The sequence below is a fragment of the Trichoderma breve genome, chromosome 1 (assembly GCF_028502605.1).
Source record: "Trichoderma breve strain T069 chromosome 1, whole genome shotgun sequence".
In the NCBI taxonomy this organism is placed as follows: domain Eukaryota; kingdom Fungi; phylum Ascomycota; class Sordariomycetes; order Hypocreales; family Hypocreaceae; genus Trichoderma; species Trichoderma breve.
Genome location: NC_079232.1, coordinates 7,339,056 through 7,356,713, shown reverse-complemented (window position 1 = coordinate 7,356,713; position 17,658 = coordinate 7,339,056). Strand labels below are relative to the sequence as shown.

The window sequence follows — 17,658 nt, the reverse complement described above, 5'->3', positions numbered from 1 at the left end:
TCGTATTTCCCACGGAATTACATGCTTTGATTTCAGCGGTGAGCTTCAGGATATCTATACTGATATGCGTAGAGTGAAGCAAAGAGCCGAGAAAGAGATGATCGAGATAATGGATGCTGCTATACCTTATCTGAGAAGTGATGATATTTCCCCTTAGCTCTTTATGGAACAGCGCCTTCTTTGAAGAAGAGGAGAAAGAAAACCCTCCACTGCCTTATTGGCGAGTGCTCCGTACCTCCGTACATACGTAAGTTTTTTTTCTTGTTTTAAGTGGAAGACCGGTTTCTAGTGTCGTATTGTTTCCACTACGGAAGTTGTACTAACTCGGTATCTTCCCCGCATCTGCCAGGTACTGAAGGATGCCAAGATGCTACACAGCTGCTGCTTTGAGCATAGTTCTTCGATCCCGCTTCATCTTTGAAAGTGACAAGCAACGGCAGAAGTTGCTGTGAAATGAAGACATGTTATTTAACCGTTTATCGATAACCCTACTCCAAAAGCCAAAAACTCTCCGTCAATATTCCGTAGATTCTCTCGCAATCTAGCCACAAACCGAAGTAGGCCGTCGCCGCCGCCCGTTCCGTCCCCAATTAATTCGTCGGCGACCGTTGCGGCCGCAGCCCTGAGTAGGTCTAGACCAAGAGGCTAATTGGGCGTCTTTAGCCAGGGCGCTGATGGCAGCTTCCAGCTAATTGGGATTGACACGAAGCTGTAACCGAGGCAGCTTGGTCTAACTGTAGATGCACTGGGCTGCTTTTTGCATGTGCTGGAATAATTCCAGAGCTTTTCTGCATCACACAATCTGTTCATCACTTTGTTAAGCGATGCGATCTGCTTATCTGCAGTTAGGAGAAGAGACAATGGAGTTGAAGATTGTCTGGCTAATCGCCTCGCCACGGGGAATTAGACGGGCGCAAATACACTGGGTCAGACCGCTAGGAGCCACTGATATAAAGATCAATGGATATCTTGACTCGGGCAATACGGTAGATTTCCCCCCTTGCTATCTCCATCTGTGAGGCGGTTCGTCTCATGATAGGGGCACTGGGAATGTGGGCGGACACGGAACGCCACTAAATTACCGAACCGAAGCTGTGGCAGTGGACCTCTCTTTTCAGCTCCCGGAATTAAATCAAGACACAATAATTAGGGGCTTTCCAGCAATTTGTTGGGGGGCTATACTCGTACTACTCGTATTACTGCTAGTTGATGAAGTGAACATCTACTACAGCGTGGGCGGCCCGTTTATCTGGAGAGCGATGCCATCCTGATACCAAGACAACCAATGTTTCGATGTTTGAACCTCCTGGTTCGTGAGGGGATGGACCGTGCCTCGGCTGCAGTTGGCCGAAAATCGCTTCCTTCAGGGCTGGAATCCAGTATCTCCGCAAGTGGCTGCTATCCCCTGACATGACTCGTGGTATCCCTGACTGGTTCCCCAGTTTTATATCCAAACTCCGATTTTTCAACGCTCGTAGGGCCGCCACTGCGGCAGTGTAAAGTTCTCGAAACTGTTGAGACGAGCAAAGCGAGCTTGAGAAGATGGAGGGAATGCTCCGTTATAAAAGGCATATCGGCCGCCGATCAGCATGCTAACTTATATATTAGTCGGCCGTATAATACTAGGGACTATGCGCTGGCGCACCCCGTTCGCCCGTGTACTGCAATGTCGACTGCGAGCAGGGGCAAAATAGAAACGTAAATTACTCATGCGCAACGAAAACTTTACTCGTACCCTTCTGTTGATGCTATAAGACATGTAGTACAGAAGCCAACTTTTACTTCCCGCTTGTTTCTAGACGCCGCTTTGATTACACATTTTCCATTTACAACCAGCGCCGACCGACCGAGCTGCCGGAGAGCGTGAGACGGAATGGCTGAGGTTGTTCCGAATCGTGGCCCACAGCTCATTGCTGTGATAGCGGTGCTGTTGGTATTCTCATTGACGGCCATAGTTTTAAGATGCTATGTTCGGATAAGCCTCGTGAAGGCTTTCGGCATGGATGACTATCTCATGATCTTCGCCATGGTATGTAGCAACCCAACTTCCAGGCACGAATTCGTATCAACGCAATCCGCAACTACGAGTTACTCACTCCTCCCTAATCGCAGATATCATTTGTACTGTTCTGTGCTTCTGCTGCCACCGGTGTACACTATGGTACCGGCCGTCATTACTGGGACCTCCAACCGGAGGATATATCAGAAGCGTTGAAGGTGTGTACTCACTTCTCTTCTATAGATACGATCGTGGCAAAGGGATTAACATGTCGCATGAAGTATTGGTATTTTTGCTACATCTGGTATTGCGTGACGATGATCTTAACAAAGATCTCTATCGGATATTTCCTGCTGAGAATCACCGTCGAGCGGATACACACCTGGATCATTGGCAGCGTCATGCTGGTTACCGTCGTCACCGGCATCGTCTTTTTCTTTGTTACAATGCTGCAGTGCGCTCCGGTCTCTTACTTCTGGGACAAGACTGGACATGGATCCTGCATAAACATCGACGTCATCATCATTCTCACCTACATCTACAGTGCTTGCAGCGTCATCTGCGACTTTACTTTTGCACTGCTTCCGATTGTCCTCATCATGCAACTTCAGATGAACAGCAGGACCAAGATTGCATTGATCCCTATCATGCTTATGGCATGCGTGTACGTTCTGTCTGACTTGTTTCATCCCTTGTGCCAAATTTTTACTAAATATCTTCGATATAGTGCGAGTGCTGCAGTTGTTGTCAGATTTCCCTATGTAAAGGACTTTAAGAACATCGACTTCTTGTGTAGGTTGCTACCTTGTGGCTACCATTACCACGAGTTCTGACTAATAGGCGGTTTTTAGGGGCGACCACCGACATTGCAATCTGGTCTACTACCGAGCAAGGCCTAGCCATCACGGCCGGCAGTCTTGCTACCCTCCGACCGCTCTTTAGGAAGATTGCGGCCAAGCTGGGATGGTCGACGATGCGATCCACTGGAGATGTCCCGGGCGGTTCTGCGAGTAACCGTAACACAACTAGCCGTTCGAAAAAGAAAGGATCGCGCGACCCATTCAGCCTCGCCACTTTTAACCGAAACGAAGACGACGATGAGGAGGCAAGAAATCCGAGCGAAGACGGGCAGATAAAGTTGGTGAACGGATATCAAGGAGGTTTCCAAACAACAATCACCGCTGGACCCAAGTCCGTATGGAAGCCGAAAGGACGCGGATCAGATAACGAGAGCGAGGAGGAGCTTCGGATGGAGGGGTCGAAGGTCAAAAGCTTTCTCATTACCGAAGAGACCATTTGAACGCCTTACCGAACGATAGAGCTCACCACGCAGGCTGTCTGCATTTTCTTGCTTGCTAGTTGTCATGACATAATACCCCAGGCAGATCCAGCAGAGCGGCGGGGAATGACAACAAACATAATTACGTTGGTCGGAAGAGGCGCAGGTCTCAGGATACAGTCATTCCCTACTGCTGCTGTAATAGATCCGCAGTTTGTATCATATATAGAAATACCCAATGTTTACGCTGTGGAAGCCAACCTTTAGCGCCCCAGCTATGCCAGTTGCAAAGCTTTTATACAATTTTTAAAGAACTGTAAAAAGTTAGACCTACTTTCGTTCGTACCGTATTCAAGCTACTCATGCTCATGTATCCTGCCACGGGCTCTGCGTTCGAAAGGCGGCCCACTCTAGCTAACTCGCTTGTGAGCAAAACATGCTGCGAGAGATTTGAAGTGGCAAGTACACAATTACGGGCGATGTTTGGCTTTGCGGTGTATTCACAGTCAGATGTGCCGTAATCCTGCGCCATCAGCTGTTCCTGTCCGCGAGGGGGAATTTTTTTTTCCATTGTTCGAATCAGTATCGTTGCCCTCTAAGATGAGTATCTGAAAATTTTGGAATGGATAACCCCTCCGCAAGTAGCATCTGAGTGTACTGCGCTGAGTCGCAGTACGACTTGATGAAGTAGAGCTTAAACATCTTAGACGTAGGAGGAGGTATGTCTTGATGAAAATAGGGCTGAAAGCTGTGGTTTTGCTTTATGACTTTGAGATCATTATATAATAAAAAAAAAATCGTGCCCAATTATTCCACACGGTTGAAGACCTGTTCGCTAGCTTCAACTAGCAACTTCGCAGACTCATCAACATTGCCTTTTAGACTAGTGAGCCAACCACAGGCGCTTATTCTGACAAAGCATCGTAAGCCTTCTTGCTATATCCCGGTTTATTGCCAGGTAACTGACTAGGGACCAATATCCATTTTCGGCGTGGAATATGGATACCAAGGTTTCTACCTCCATACTGTCTATGCAGCATCTGAGGTTGCACCTAAGCATTCCATATCTTTATATCATTTAGTAAGCTGAATAGAGACCTATATCCGTTCTCGGGTTAGAATATTTGGCACCTATCTCTCATTGCGTTTACGGTGCTACCCTATCATGCCTATATTCTCCTTAGGATTGGACAGTCTTAGAACCCAAGGAACAAGCTGAGAAATCCGACCACTTTAAACCATTCGAAATGTTCCATCAACAAAGGCGCTGAATAATGATTGGTAATCCGAACATGTCGCTGAATACCAAGAATGATGATCAATCAGGAGCGAAAACATGCAATCTTTGGCGTACCATCATGGATTCAATGCATATGATGGACCCACCATCGTACATGTACTCGGCTTAATGGTGGAAATCGCCATATTTAAACTTAGGTTCCTCGTTATGTCGAGGTTGTCCTCTTTTGCATTTCCTATTCTGTACTGTACTATATTGCATCATACCAACTCGACTTTGTTTCAGCTCTACAATCCTCACAAACAACTAGATCCCAATCTTGAACTGAATACACCGCAGTCATCATGGGATCAATCGCTAAAGATGCGGCTGCACCTTCACAGCTCTTCACACCCTTCAAAATCGGCAACCTGGAAATAAAACACCGCGTCGTCATGGCTCCATTGACCCGCTACCGCAACGACGAGAACCATGTCCCCTTGCCATTTGTGGCAGATTACTACGCTGAACGAGCCTCTGTTCCGGGCACATTCCTGATCGCTGAAGCGACAGCCGTCTCGCTCCGTGGAGCAGGATACTCCAACCTCCCTGGAATCTGGAGCAAAGACCAAATCGCATCATGGAAACGAGTCACCACCGCTGTGCACGCCAAGGGAAGCTACATATTCCTTCAACTCTGGGCTCTGGGCCGCGTAGCAGACAAAGAAGTCGCCGATAAGGAAGGCATAAAGATCGTTTCGTCAAGCAATATCCCCATGGACAGCGAACACCCGGAACCCGAAGCTTTGAGTTATGAAGAGATCCAGAACTTTGTGGCGGATTACGGTCAAGCGGCTAAAAACGCGATTGAAGCCGGATTCGATGGTGTTGAGATTCACGGTGCAAACGGCTATCTCGTCGATCAGTTCATCCAGGATGTTTCGAACCAAAGAACCGACGATTATGGTGGCTCGATTGATAAGAGGAATAGATTTGCTTTAGAGGTTGCAAAGGCGGCAGCCGATGCTATCGGGGCCGATAAAGTTGGATTTCGAATCAGCCCCTTCTCGACTTTCCAGAGCATGAAGATGGCCGATCCGTATTCTCAATTCTCTGCGCTGGTTCAAGGTCTCAAGGCCTTGAATCTGGCGTATCTTCATGTCGTCGAGTCGCGAATTGCAGGTGATGACGCTGGTCACGGCACTGAGAAGGTCGATTTCATGCTGGATATCTGGGGAGATGATGCTCCCTTCTTGGTTGCTGGTGGTTGGAAGCCCCAAGATGCTCAGGCGGCTTTTGATGGTCAGTATAAAGACAGGAATGTCGCTATTGTCTTTGGTCGGTACTTTTTGGCTACGCCCGACCTGCCCTTCAGGATCAGACGAGGGCTCGAGCCAAACAAGTATAACCGCGATCTGTTCTACGCGATTAAGTCAAAGGTCGGGTACTTGGATTATAATTTCAGCAAGGAATGGGAAGAGGCCAGCAAGCATGGCGTAGAGAATATCTTGGCATAAACTAATTGAATAGCCTAGACTTACTCTATTAGATGTTATACCATGAGAGTCTCATTATGCATTCCTTCTCGTGTGCAGAACGTATAGGTAATGTCTACTCTGACCGCAGACTCTTGTATCCAAGATAAAGCCTCAAGTCTCTGCCACACAGCGATTTGCTCCATATTCCGTATCATTTCCCTCTTCTCAGGTCCACCCTCTTCAATCTCTATTACTCGCTCAACCACCCTGGCAGTAGAGATGCTATCCCAAATCGCCTCTCGTATCGGTTGCCGCCGTAAGATACTCAACACTTCGCGTCGGACCACGGGATGTCGGCATTTGACTCCAATTATGTAGAGGACGGGAAGGACACCAATCTCCGGTGTAAAAGTCGGCTTTAAAGACCCTGAATACCTCTCATGCGCTGCTATTAGATCGTCCGCTAAAGCTACGCATTGCTGGAACTGGGGCAGGAAGTTGTCATATTCCATTTCTCTGCCAGCCCCATAACTACTGAGCAAAGCCCACGCGATAATATATTGTAGGCGCAGTAGTGATATGAGAGGGTAGGCTTCAGAATCGGTCTCGTAGGGATTGCCTCGCTGCAGAGTGTTCTCAAAGAGATTTGACCACGTTTCCAACTCCGTGAGAATATTTTCCTTGATTGAAGACAATGGAGATGGCGGTATCTCGCCCGTGAAGAACATTTCCTGCTCTGCATTGCGCAGTCCCATTACACGAGCGACAAGGATCTGGAGGTGGTCGGCGGCTTGGTCGAGGGATGAAAAGTCATTGTTAGAGGGCAGATGATGAGGTATGAGTGTCTCTTGGACATCAATGGGAGTCCAATCGACGAGAAAAGTTGCAGCCTGCGTATCGAGGCGACGGATCTGTCTTGTAACTTGGCAGATAAGCGTACGAACTGCTGGGGATTTGGCATCATCATATGCATTGTTGTCTAGGATAGTCTTGTCGATGTTGCGAGAGAGCTCTACGCCCCCGCGTAAGTGCTTCATTGCTTGTACGTAGTTACCCGCCAGATGATCAAAGCAGGTGAAAAGGTAGCAGACCAAAAGCGTAATTGCTGTTGTCTCGTCGCTGTCTCCAGAATCTTGGTTCAAGAGGAGCTGAATGGCTCGATTATAGTAAAACAAGGCATCTTTATTCAGCGAAGGTTGGTGCAAACGGCCCCTAGAATCGCGATCCAGGTAGCTTCGATTGGCCAAGGCTAATGCAGTGGCGGCATATCGCACTGATGGCACTGTTTGGGAGAAGAACATGAGGGTCTTCCGCCACGTTTTATTCGAACGATATTCGTTCAGATGTTTGATCGAAATATACTCGAAAAAACACATTGCCTCTGTTTGCGCTGGCCCGGTGGCTGGTAAGACCATGAGGGGCCCGAGGTTGTGCGAACTCAGGTCATGGGATTTTGCGTGCCATTGTTTTGCCTGATACGCACAGATCGTAGCGTTAGGGTTGTAATTGTCACAGTTGTCTGCCCTATTGGGCTTCTCCCCATGATAATGACTTGATGCAATGTCGGCCTTGAAAGCGTAGGGCATTTCACTATAGCCATCACAGGTGCGACCTGTGGACTGGCACTTCATGCATGAAGGCTGGGAGAGATCGCATTTTATTCGTCTTATTCTGAGAGATGCACCGAGGTCAAGTGTCAGTTCCCGAGTCTGAAATCACAATTGATGGCAATGTAACAATGCATGGGGATGAGACTCACTTGCAAGTCTTACAGCCGAGCCTTGACTTTGGAGCGAACTTGCGAGGCTTGCTTCTCCATGCTTGACTAGCTGCCCTGGCGCTTTTGCTCTTAATCTCATCCATCACGTTGATGCCAGCCGTGCAAATTCTGAAGTAGAAGGTTGTCTATTTGTCTGTTCGTACAAGCGGGGAAGTCATCTAACCCATCCTTCGCGATGATGAAGTTGGACGGTATATAAACGAATCCTGGAGAGACCGAAGAGCGGAAACATGGACCAATCGGACAAATCCTAATAGAGACTAGTATCTTCAATGACAGATATTGATTGGCTAGTTCGTACAGGCGGGGCATCAGGAAACGAGATTTCCTAACTAAGCAACTAAACAACCAGGGTTGAAACCGTTTCGCGGCTGACGTGGCTCAGTGACGGACACGAGGGGCCGCAAGTTGATGCTATCTATCCAAATACAACGGTGTCAACCAACAGAGCATTGCTACTCTACCCTGTCATATTAATCATGTAGTTACAATGAGAAGGGGGTTTATAGTTAACCAGGCTGTGTTACAATAGAGAGTGATTGGCTAGTTCGTACAAGCGGAGTGCCAGACAAGCAAGTCTTTTGGTACGGAGTAAATTCAGCAGGTATAAGTAGCTCCCTGATATCGCAATGGTTTTGACTGCAATCATGAATATTATCTCTTTTTTGCAAGCAACACAATAAAAACTCACCGAGATACATTATGGAGCTAAAGATGAGACGAATTGTGAATGTGCTCATTCTTTTTACCAGTTTGGGATGCAAAGCCAATTGCTCGCATAATCCGGGCATGGTCTATGGATTTGACAGTGTGAGTCTTAAACTTCGCCAAATCACTTTCCTTCAAAGTGCTCAATCTTTCTAACTAGCCATCTAGATTGTACCATCAGCCAATCTCACGTGGACGCCGTGTTTCGATGACTTTACGTGCTCTAAACTCGAAGTTCCGTTGGATTACTCCAACAAAGGTCTGGGCACGACGTCAATCGCTTTCATAAAGCTGGCTGGGAAGAATGTCACCATTGAGTCCCCAAGCATCATCATCAACCCAGGTAAGGCATTGATAGGATCACTTACTAAAATTACATGTGACTGAACTGACGCTTCGTTAGGCGGCCCGGGTGGCTCTGGAGTCGATCTCCTCCTCACAAACCAGGCTCTTGCAGGTGCAATGTTTGGAGATCAATACAACGTCATCTCCTATGATCCTCGTGGGGTAAATAACAGTGGTCTAACCGTCGACTGTTTCTCGGGAAACACGGAAGCAAGATTGGCCTTCAACCGACTGCACAGGACGGGCGTTACCAACGTCTCATCAACCTCGTTTGAAGAACAGTACTATTCAAGTTCCATCTACGGAGACTGGTGCAACAATGCCGTCGAGAACGAGTCACCCCATGGCTATTATGTAACTACACCGGCAGTTGCTCAGGATTTGCTCACGTTTATAGAAGCCGAGGCCGAGTTGGCAGGTCAGACACCTTCGGACGCCAAATTGTGGTTTTATGGTATCAGTTACGGCACTGTCGTTGGCGCCACTTTCGCTTCCATGTTTCCCGACCGAGTTGAGCGAATGATACTCGACGGTGTTTTGGACGCAGAGCAATACTATGATAATACCTGGAAGGATAGCGTTGACCAAATGGACGAAACCATGGACAAATTCTCAAGCTTATGCCATTCTGCAGGCCCTGGAAAGTGTTCCTTCTGGGGACCCACGCCGGCTAACATCACAGCCAGAATGAACAGCATCATCCGTCAGCTTCAGAACCATCCGGTCCCGATAAGCGGAGTCCCAAGTCGAGATACGCCGACGCTCGTCACTTATTCAGACCTGAAGGCTCTTTTTGTCACTACCATCTACAACCCAATATTGTCCTTCCCAGGCATGGCCGACATCTTACACGAGGTTGAGCACGGGAACTTGTCCGCTCTTGCGGGCATGTTTAGCAGTCTGGATATTACGTCCGACGCTGGCCGCATTATCCAGTGCGCCGACTCATATCGGACGAACAAGCTTGCTACCATCGAAGAGTTCAAAAGTTACGCTGAGTACACCGCTTCCAAGAGCAAGTACATCGGCGACATCTGGCCCATCGTCGTGGAAACAATATTGTGTACATCCATCCGACCACAATTGCCTGATCGCATGGTGATTGAAAGTAAGGCAACCCTCTTATCTGTCTCTCTTTATACCACTTCTTTCTTTTCTAGTCATTTTCTGGAGATGAATATTCGCATTGGGCGCAGAATCTAACTAGCTTCTTCTTTTTGCAGACCCAGTAATTGGACTAGACAAGCCTACACCCTTCCCCATTCTGGTTGCGAGTAATACCATCGATCCTATAACGCCCTTGTCATTGTATGTTTCGACCCACTGTCTCACCACATGGCATTTGGCTAACGTGAAAGTTTCACAGCGCGCGCAAGACGTCTTCCCGATTTCCCAAGTCTGTACTTCTATTGCAAGAAGGTATTGGGGTATGTTATTAACTCTCAGTCACACAATCATCTCAAACAGGATTTAAGCTTACTCGTGGGCTATTTCTCTCGATTGCAGCATACGGTCGTCAATCAAGGTGGTTCAGATTGTTACTTTGAACATGTTCAGGCATATCTTCAGGGCATAGTTCCACCATCCAACACTACATGCGCGCAGCAGTACACACCGTTCATAGATAGCCCGATTTAGAGCCTGGATTTAAGGTCAGCTACCTGTTAAGGCAAGAGATAACTTGGATAATCTGTCTTATCTATATGTATTATTTGGGTATCTTGTTTGGGTCTTGGAGGGGGGGTTCACTTTCTGCTAGGGTGTTTATTACACAGCTATGCCAGGCGACCGGAAGGCCAGCTTTAGACCTGGCTATGAATTACATGGTTTTCAATATAGTACTGTAAATTACCACGGCAGGATTGTATTCATCCTTCGTAGAATGCCCAAGACAATCGTTAGAGAATGTACTTGTCTGGGAAGAGGATCCAGAATTTGCTTGCGACCCGTCGGAGCCAGTGGTACACTGTCAGCATGTGGCGCCCTTACAAACCCACGCGCAAAAAATGTTGATATTAAAATAAAATGACATTAAAATGATTAAAAAACTTTACTCAAAGACAGGTTTGCTGATCTTCTGATAAGTGAGTGTCTACCAAGCCATTCTCCCGATGAATCCCCCGGGGTACCTTCTCTTGATCATTTTTCTTAGCTCATCAATGCACAATAAGCCAAGACCCAGAGTCATAGGAATAAACCAGTGCTCAACTGGAACTGGGGCACAGCCAAGATAAGTAATGTCAGGAACCAATGTGAATATTAAAGCGATAGTAAGGGAAAACAAGATAGCAGGGAAAAGGAGCCAGTTTTGAGTCGCAGGATTAAAGAGTGGTGGATGTGTAAAGATGGAGAGGTGGCGCGTACGCAGTGCCATTGCATTGAACCACTGTATTACCACCAAGGTGATGAAGTAGACAGAAGATGCGACTGTCAAGTGCGTGGCGACATCGTCAGCGGTTTGTCCGTCGGGAGTTGGAATTGAGCCAAATGAGAACCACAACGAGGTGAAAGTCAACCCATTTCGCTGGAGGTACCAGTAGGACATTGTGAATGAGAGGACCGTCTCCAATGTACCAACAAAACCGTAAGCTTGAAGGAGAAGCTTCCAGTCGACGAGGCGATCATTGACAACGTCCCGAGGAGGCTGAAGCATGAGATTTGCCTCTGGCTTTTCATAAGCCAAAGAAATTGCAGTAGCACAGTCTGTGAAGCAGCAGATAATGATCATGAGAAATGATGACAAGATTTGGGGCAAGCCAAAAGCAACATTTGTGAAGACTGGCCAAAATTCGGACCAGGAGCCAGCCGGTAGTAAGTATGCAATCGTTTTCTTGAGATTGTCAAATACTACACGACCATAGAGCACGGCTTCGGGAATAGCGGAAAATGTGTCCAACAAGACCATGTCCGCGGCCTCAATGGCGATGTCGGAGCCAGATGCAGGTGATATACCAATGTCTGCTTGTTTTAAACTTGGAGCGTCATTCACTCCATCTCCGATCATGGCCACGACGTATGAATGCGACTGGAATTCCCGCACAATTTGAAGTTTATGCTCCGGCGTATTTCGAGCAAATACAATCTCCGAATACTCTGTGACCAAAGTGTGCCATTGGTGTGGAAGCAGCGTCATTAAGTCTTGGCCTGTGAGGACAATCGCCTTGGTTTCGTCTGGGAGATGATTCGATTTGTGATTCTTTCTGGGCTCGATTTTGGGAGGCACGCGGGGGAGGTCATCAACAGTGTGAACCTCACGGTCCGAAACGCTGATAATTCCACAAGAGCGAGCAATGGCTTGAGCCGTGAGTTGAAAATCTCCCGTAACCATGGCAGTGCGAATACCAGCCCGGTGCAAAGTCTCAATTACACCAGGAACTTCTTCTCGTGGGGGGTCCACGATGCCCACGAGTCCGATCAGCGTGAGGCCTGTACGCGCAAGTTCGAGAGCTTCTTTTTCGAACGAATTGTCTTCTGGATTCGATTGTATTGCGGTACCAAGAAGAGTCTTGCGCGCAAGAGCCAAAACACGTTTACCTTGGCTCGACCATGAGTTTTTGATTGCCTCAATAGACATGCGGGTAGTTTCGTCGAAATTGTGCACCTCGCCGTCTTCGCCAACATACCTTGTGCATCGAGACAGTAGAATATCCGGTGCACCTTTAATCATCAAAATGTAATCCTTTTGAGAATCAAAGCCACTGATTTCGGAAGCAGAAAGTGTGGATTCCAGGGAAGAGGGGACGCTGGGAGAGCTGACGCGTAAGGAGAACTTATTCTTTGAGTTGAATGCGAGATCAAATCGTTTAATCCATAAGTCGCGAGACTTATTGACGGGGCCCAGCGATTCCGATAAGCGAAGAATAGCTTGATCTGTCGCATCGGCGATGATCTTCCTATCAGCGATGGGAAGATGGATGGTTGTGGGGTCAAACTCTCCAGCATTGCACACTGCAGCAGTGACACGGAGCTGCGTAAGGGCAGCCTTTTTGCGTGAAGTGGATTCCTCTGCTATCTCTTCAATAGCCTCTGTGGCAGTCAAGGCGCTGGAGCTAATGAGGCAGTCTGTTACAGCCATTTGATTCTTGGTCAGAGTTCCTGTTTTATCCGATAGTAACACTGAAACAGTGCCAAGGGTCTCAACTGTCTTGAGCGATTTGCAGAGGATATTATTCTTCTTCATAATTCCCGCAGTGATAGTGAGTGAAGCTGTTAAAGCTATTGGCAGACCTTCAGGAATAAAGGCAATGGCCACACTGACACAATCCACGATTAATGTCGATACTGAGATGTAGTCGGGATACTTGTGACGAATAAAGCCAGCCCACAAAGCAACAATGACTACAACCATGAGTATCATCAAGGTTGCGATAATGAGGACAAATCTGAAAATCTCCTTTTGAAGTGGAGTTTGACCAGACTTGGGCTTGTTTGTCAGCTTCGCGATATGGCCGAAAACTGTGTTATCGCCAGTAGCGACGACGATACCCAGGCCACTTCCAGATGTACAATGAGTACCCTGCATTCCGATGCATTTAGTTTCGAGGTAGTTGCTCTCCATGGATTCAGTTACTGCGGACAGTGGATCAGATTCACCCGTGAGGATGCTTCTGTCAAACTTGGCATCAGTGGACACACTGACGAATCGAATATCAGCAGGCAACTTATTGCCGGCACTAAAAAAGAGAAGGTCTCCAGGAACCACTTCAGATGCTGGAACCAATCTCTTGCTCCCATCACGAAGAACACTGCAGTCTTCAGGAAGCATGCCCGTAATACTTTTCATGACTCTCGAGGAGGAGAAATCTTGCCAGGCATTGAAAGCAGCTTGCGCTAACCACACAATAGCTAGGACAATACCCAAGGCTAAGTTGGCCACTGCAGGGGCTGGTTCGCCAAGTGGTCTCCATGAGACAAAGACAAGAATGCTTCCGCCAAAGAGGATGGAGCCGAAGCCTCCAAAGAGATAGAAGAATATTTTCTGAAACAATTGTGACTTCGGCGGGGTTGGAGTGTTGGCACCGAATTCTGCCGTTTTATCTTTGACTCCCTGAGTTGAGAGACCAGATTCGACGGATGTGTCCAGTCGATCGGTAACTTCTTGGATAGATATAGTGTGCCATTCGAGTTCTCCGAGCTCTATTAAAATCCGGTGGGTCAGTCTCTATGAGCCTTGTAGCTGGCCTTGAAAAACAAACTTACCTGCCATAGCCTTGTCTCCAATTTCCGTCTTTTTGATGGTCACACTCGATTTCTCCTGCGTCCGTGCCAGATCCATACTCATAGTTCGGTACAAGACAGGGAGGGCAGAGGCAGGATCAACCACCCGTTGGCCACTCCGGATACTGGACAGAGAGTGGATAGAGTAGGCTGAGCCCTTTCTTTTGAGTTTGCCATGATTGTTTGCAGGAAAAGGATCGACCGGCTGGATCTCATCTTGGTCATCAAAATATCGGATTCGACGCTTTGCAGCAATACCTAGGCCATGATCGCCCTTGGTTTGAGCGGAGGCTTTCGCCGTACCCTTTTCAGGATCGCTATCGTCATGAGTACCAGCAGCCATTTTACCGCTGACAAGAGGAAGTAAAGTGTTGGAGACGTGGTAATGGACTTAGAGAAGAAATTTTAAACACTTTGGGCTGAATAATGCATCAAGAAGGAGGTTGAGGATAATCATTTATATAGGAAATGCATCCAGATGGAGAGGTCTGGTATTTCAAGCAGGGCTTACACCGAAGATATGACGTTGATTCTCCTCACTCTTTGCCCAATTCTGACCAGTCTGGGGGGAGCTGAAATGCATTATGAGTGATTTTCGAAATGTATCTCATGCTGCATCACTGTATGATAGTATACATATGGATTGGGCAGATATCTGCGCCATAAGTTACAATATTAAACTCAAAACAATCATCAACTTGAGAACTTTTGAACTAGTCTGGCATATGAGGAGACATTTATCACAAAGGATGGTTGACTTTATTGAAAGATTAAAATTTCTCTAGTTATGCAACTTGAAATGTATGGTGCATAAATCCATCTGAATCACAATTCATGCTCTTCTAACACCTTTTCCTCTTTTTCTTCTTCTCCTCCTTTGTCTATGTCTCTTTGGCACGGTTATTAGCATATCTTTTTAAACTCAATAGCAGCCTAGTTATGCACATATCTATTGTTTTATGAGTGATTTAAATGATAGTAAGATCTTTAAGCGGCTGAATTGCTAAAAGGAGGCCTCTTCGATGAGGTCAGAAGGAGGCCTCCGTTCGAGACTAATCCCACATCTCCATCGAATGGGATAAATCTGTACTCAGTCTGTTGTGCTAATGCAAGCGACTGGCCTATCTTGAAAATAACGCAGCAAGTACCGGTGTGTCGTAGGGCTAAGCTTTTTCTGGGAGAGTCTAGTATTCGGCAGTGATCCGAATGGGCTTACCATGTAAAGCGTTTAGCCACCTACCTAATGCAACTACCAGACTTGGCTTCGGCTGGGTTAGCGATCGTATGGAGAAAGAGGAAAAACCACGCTCTCAGTGAGTACAGAAACTTGATAATGAGGCTCGCCAAATTGTAATGCTGGATTTTCTGTTTTTTATATGGTAAATTGAGTAGTCGCGTTTGGCGACAAATTCCAGTTCATGACGAGAGCCAAATGCATAGGGGCAGTTCAACTCCATAGCAGTATTGAAGCTGGGGCTTCAGAGAGCAGTTCCCTGAGGTACAAGTCAAGTCCAGATGCCTGATACCTTGGGCTGCCTCAGTAAAATGCGCATGTGAGCTAACAAAGCTCTCATTGTCAACAGCGGGACGGGAGGGCTAAGCCTGGAAAGGGAAAATGCCTCCAACTAATCATATCGCAGCCGAGAGAGAATAAAATTGTCCGACCACTGGTCTTACATCATATGTGCACTGATGTTGTATTAAGATGGAATAGAGCTACAAGCTATGCATTCTTGGACAGGCTTTCTTCTCCCTCAACATAGGCATCTACCTTGTAACTCGCAAATTCTCTAGCCTTGATGCCACGAGCAAAGAGAATATCCAACTCTTCAAAAGTCTTGTCTTTTGTTTCGGGGAGCCTGAACCAAGTCCAAACGAAAAAGACGAAAGCCCAGAATCCCCAGAAGAAGGCAGTTTTTCCGCGCCAGTCCCCTGCGGTAGGGTTAAGCATATACGGATTGACGACGTTGCAGATAATTTGGGCGATATAATAAACAATTCGGCTCAGGCAAACGCTCTTGTTTCGAAGCCGAGTTGACGATACTTCGCCTATAATCGCGTAGCAGATGGGGCCGACAGTCATGTAATAAACTAATAGCCACAACAGGATCATAGTAGCTTGGGCGTAATTACCTCCGGCTGAATTGGCAGCTCCAACACTGATGAATCCGACAACAAGCAAAATCGTGGTCAGAGTACCCAAGCCCCAGAGGTACATGGTACGTCTTCCAAGACGGTGCATCAAGAACCAGGAGATGATTGTTCCCACAGATGCGAGACCCAGCCCGCTGACCGACATCTTGAACGAGATCGAAGTCGGCAATCCAGCCTGGACAAAGAAGTAAGTCGGAGTTCCTCCCATGGCTGATCCGCAAAACGGCTGAGCAGCAAAAGCCATGCAGGCAATCTCCGTACGATAGCGATCGATGCCGCAGAAGCAATCCAAATACGATGTTCCCTTGTCGATGGACTCCTCCAGCTCATTTGTATGGATCATCATAGCCAAAGTCTGCTTAGCCATATCTCTATCTGCACCGAGGCGAATAATGGTCTTTTCCGCATCACTCAGCAGGCCTTGACGGACGTAGAACCATGGTGATTCTGGGGCAAACCAGAGAATAAAAAACAGAGGGACGGGCCAGGCCCATTGAATCGCAAAGGGGATTCTGTAGGACCATTGCGTCGTATTATTCTCGAACCCAGACTGGACTCCGGCCGAAATAAGTTGACCAAACGCCCAGCAGAGGTTAACGTAGACGGTCAAGTATCCACGGAGGGCCATTGGGCAGACTTCTGAGGCATACGCAGGGGCCTGTTTAGTTGGATGCGTCAGCTTATCAATCTCGCATTTACGAGGCTAGATACAATACGCAGCGGCGATCGAATAGCCGTGAAGAGGTGAGAGGGAGAATTTGGCGCAACATCAGATTTTAGACATGTGGCCAAGGGTCTGACCAAAGAGGCTCAGCACGTACCATGGTTGCGAAAACTCCCCACGGAATACCGCAAAGCAGCTCACCAACCAACAGAACCCCAAGATTAGGAGCAAAGAAGGGAATAAACACAAAGCCGACAACGAGAAGGAGAGACGCCAAGAGGACTTTCCGATAGCCAAATTTATGCGTAAAGTATCCGTTGGCAAAGGCACCAATAATAGTACCAACGCTCACCGCGTTGCTAAGGCCGTTTTGCCACGACGCAGAGATCTGATAGCTGTTGGATCCAGCGTCGAAGTCGCCGTATCGTTTTCGAAAGGATGGCTGTGCGAAGAATGAGGAGATGAGAACAATATCGTAGCCTTCCATGATGATGGAGGTCGACAAGAGAACCGACCACAAGACTGCCTTGGGATATTTACGGATGGCTTGCAAGAGACTGAGATTATGCTCGGCCTCGGCTGCTTGCCTCGCCAGGATGACATCTTTGCCACCAACTGAGTTTTGGTGCTCCAAGGCGACTACGTCAACCTTTTCATCGTCGTTTGCCATGTTGATTTACAGCAAGAGCATGAGAAGTGAACCAAAGCGGGAATGAAAGATGATGATGGAAACGAATTAGGAATCTTGCTTCAAATATACCCTTTGAACCTGCTGAGAGCGTCAACCCAGACACCGGGAGCTAACAGTATGCTTG

General features: G+C 47.4%; 6 protein-coding genes across 6 annotated transcripts; 3 read left to right on the top strand and 3 right to left on the bottom strand.

Annotated features, from left to right (window-relative positions):
• Nucleotides 1-1,999: 1,999 nt before the first annotated feature.
• T069G_02170 (uncharacterized protein) lies at nucleotides 2,000-3,299 on the top strand (the record flags this gene model as incomplete). The annotated part of the gene is made up of 5 exons (XM_056169380.1): nucleotides 2,000-2,029; nucleotides 2,113-2,217; nucleotides 2,281-2,663; nucleotides 2,727-2,791; nucleotides 2,851-3,299. 5 exons carry the CDS (start codon nucleotides 2,000-2,002, stop codon nucleotides 3,297-3,299), a joined length of 1,032 nt encoding a protein of 343 aa, XP_056034696.1.
• Nucleotides 3,300-4,862: 1,563 nt separating this feature from the next.
• On the top strand, nucleotides 4,863-6,014 carry T069G_02169 (NADH:flavin oxidoreductase / NADH oxidase family domain-containing protein; the record flags this gene model as incomplete). The annotated part of the gene is made up of 1 exon (XM_056169379.1): nucleotides 4,863-6,014. The coding sequence occupies one exon, from the start codon at nucleotides 4,863-4,865 to the stop codon at nucleotides 6,012-6,014; it is 1,152 nt and encodes a 383-aa protein (XP_056034695.1).
• Nucleotides 6,015-6,049: 35 nt separating this feature from the next.
• Nucleotides 6,050-7,838, bottom strand: T069G_02168 (fungal zn(2)-Cys(6) binuclear cluster domain-containing protein; the record flags this gene model as incomplete). The annotated part of the gene is made up of 3 exons (XM_056169378.1): nucleotides 6,050-6,373; nucleotides 6,449-7,646; nucleotides 7,735-7,838. The coding sequence occupies 3 exons, from the start codon at nucleotides 7,836-7,838 to the stop codon at nucleotides 6,050-6,052; spliced, it is 1,626 nt and encodes a 541-aa protein (XP_056034694.1).
• Nucleotides 7,839-8,544: 706 nt separating this feature from the next.
• T069G_02167 (TAP-like protein domain-containing protein) lies at nucleotides 8,545-10,446 on the top strand (the record flags this gene model as incomplete). Its single annotated transcript, XM_056169377.1, has 6 exons — nucleotides 8,545-8,565; nucleotides 8,632-8,806; nucleotides 8,867-9,916; nucleotides 10,032-10,116; nucleotides 10,175-10,235; nucleotides 10,315-10,446. The coding sequence occupies 6 exons, from the start codon at nucleotides 8,545-8,547 to the stop codon at nucleotides 10,444-10,446; spliced, it is 1,524 nt and encodes a 507-aa protein (XP_056034693.1).
• Nucleotides 10,447-10,900: 454 nt separating this feature from the next.
• Nucleotides 10,901-14,368, bottom strand: T069G_02166 (e1-E2 ATPase domain-containing protein; the record flags this gene model as incomplete). The annotated part of the gene is made up of 4 exons (XM_056169376.1): nucleotides 10,901-11,833; nucleotides 11,888-11,979; nucleotides 12,064-13,944; nucleotides 14,008-14,368. 4 exons carry the CDS (start codon nucleotides 14,366-14,368, stop codon nucleotides 10,901-10,903), a joined length of 3,267 nt encoding a protein of 1,088 aa, XP_056034692.1.
• A 1,380-nt stretch (nucleotides 14,369-15,748) lies between these two features.
• On the bottom strand, nucleotides 15,749-17,513 carry T069G_02165 (sugar transporter domain-containing protein; the record flags this gene model as incomplete). Its single annotated transcript, XM_056169375.1, has 2 exons — nucleotides 15,749-16,837; nucleotides 17,001-17,513. The coding sequence occupies 2 exons, from the start codon at nucleotides 17,511-17,513 to the stop codon at nucleotides 15,749-15,751; spliced, it is 1,602 nt and encodes a 533-aa protein (XP_056034691.1).
• Nucleotides 17,514-17,658: the final 145 nt, after the last annotated feature.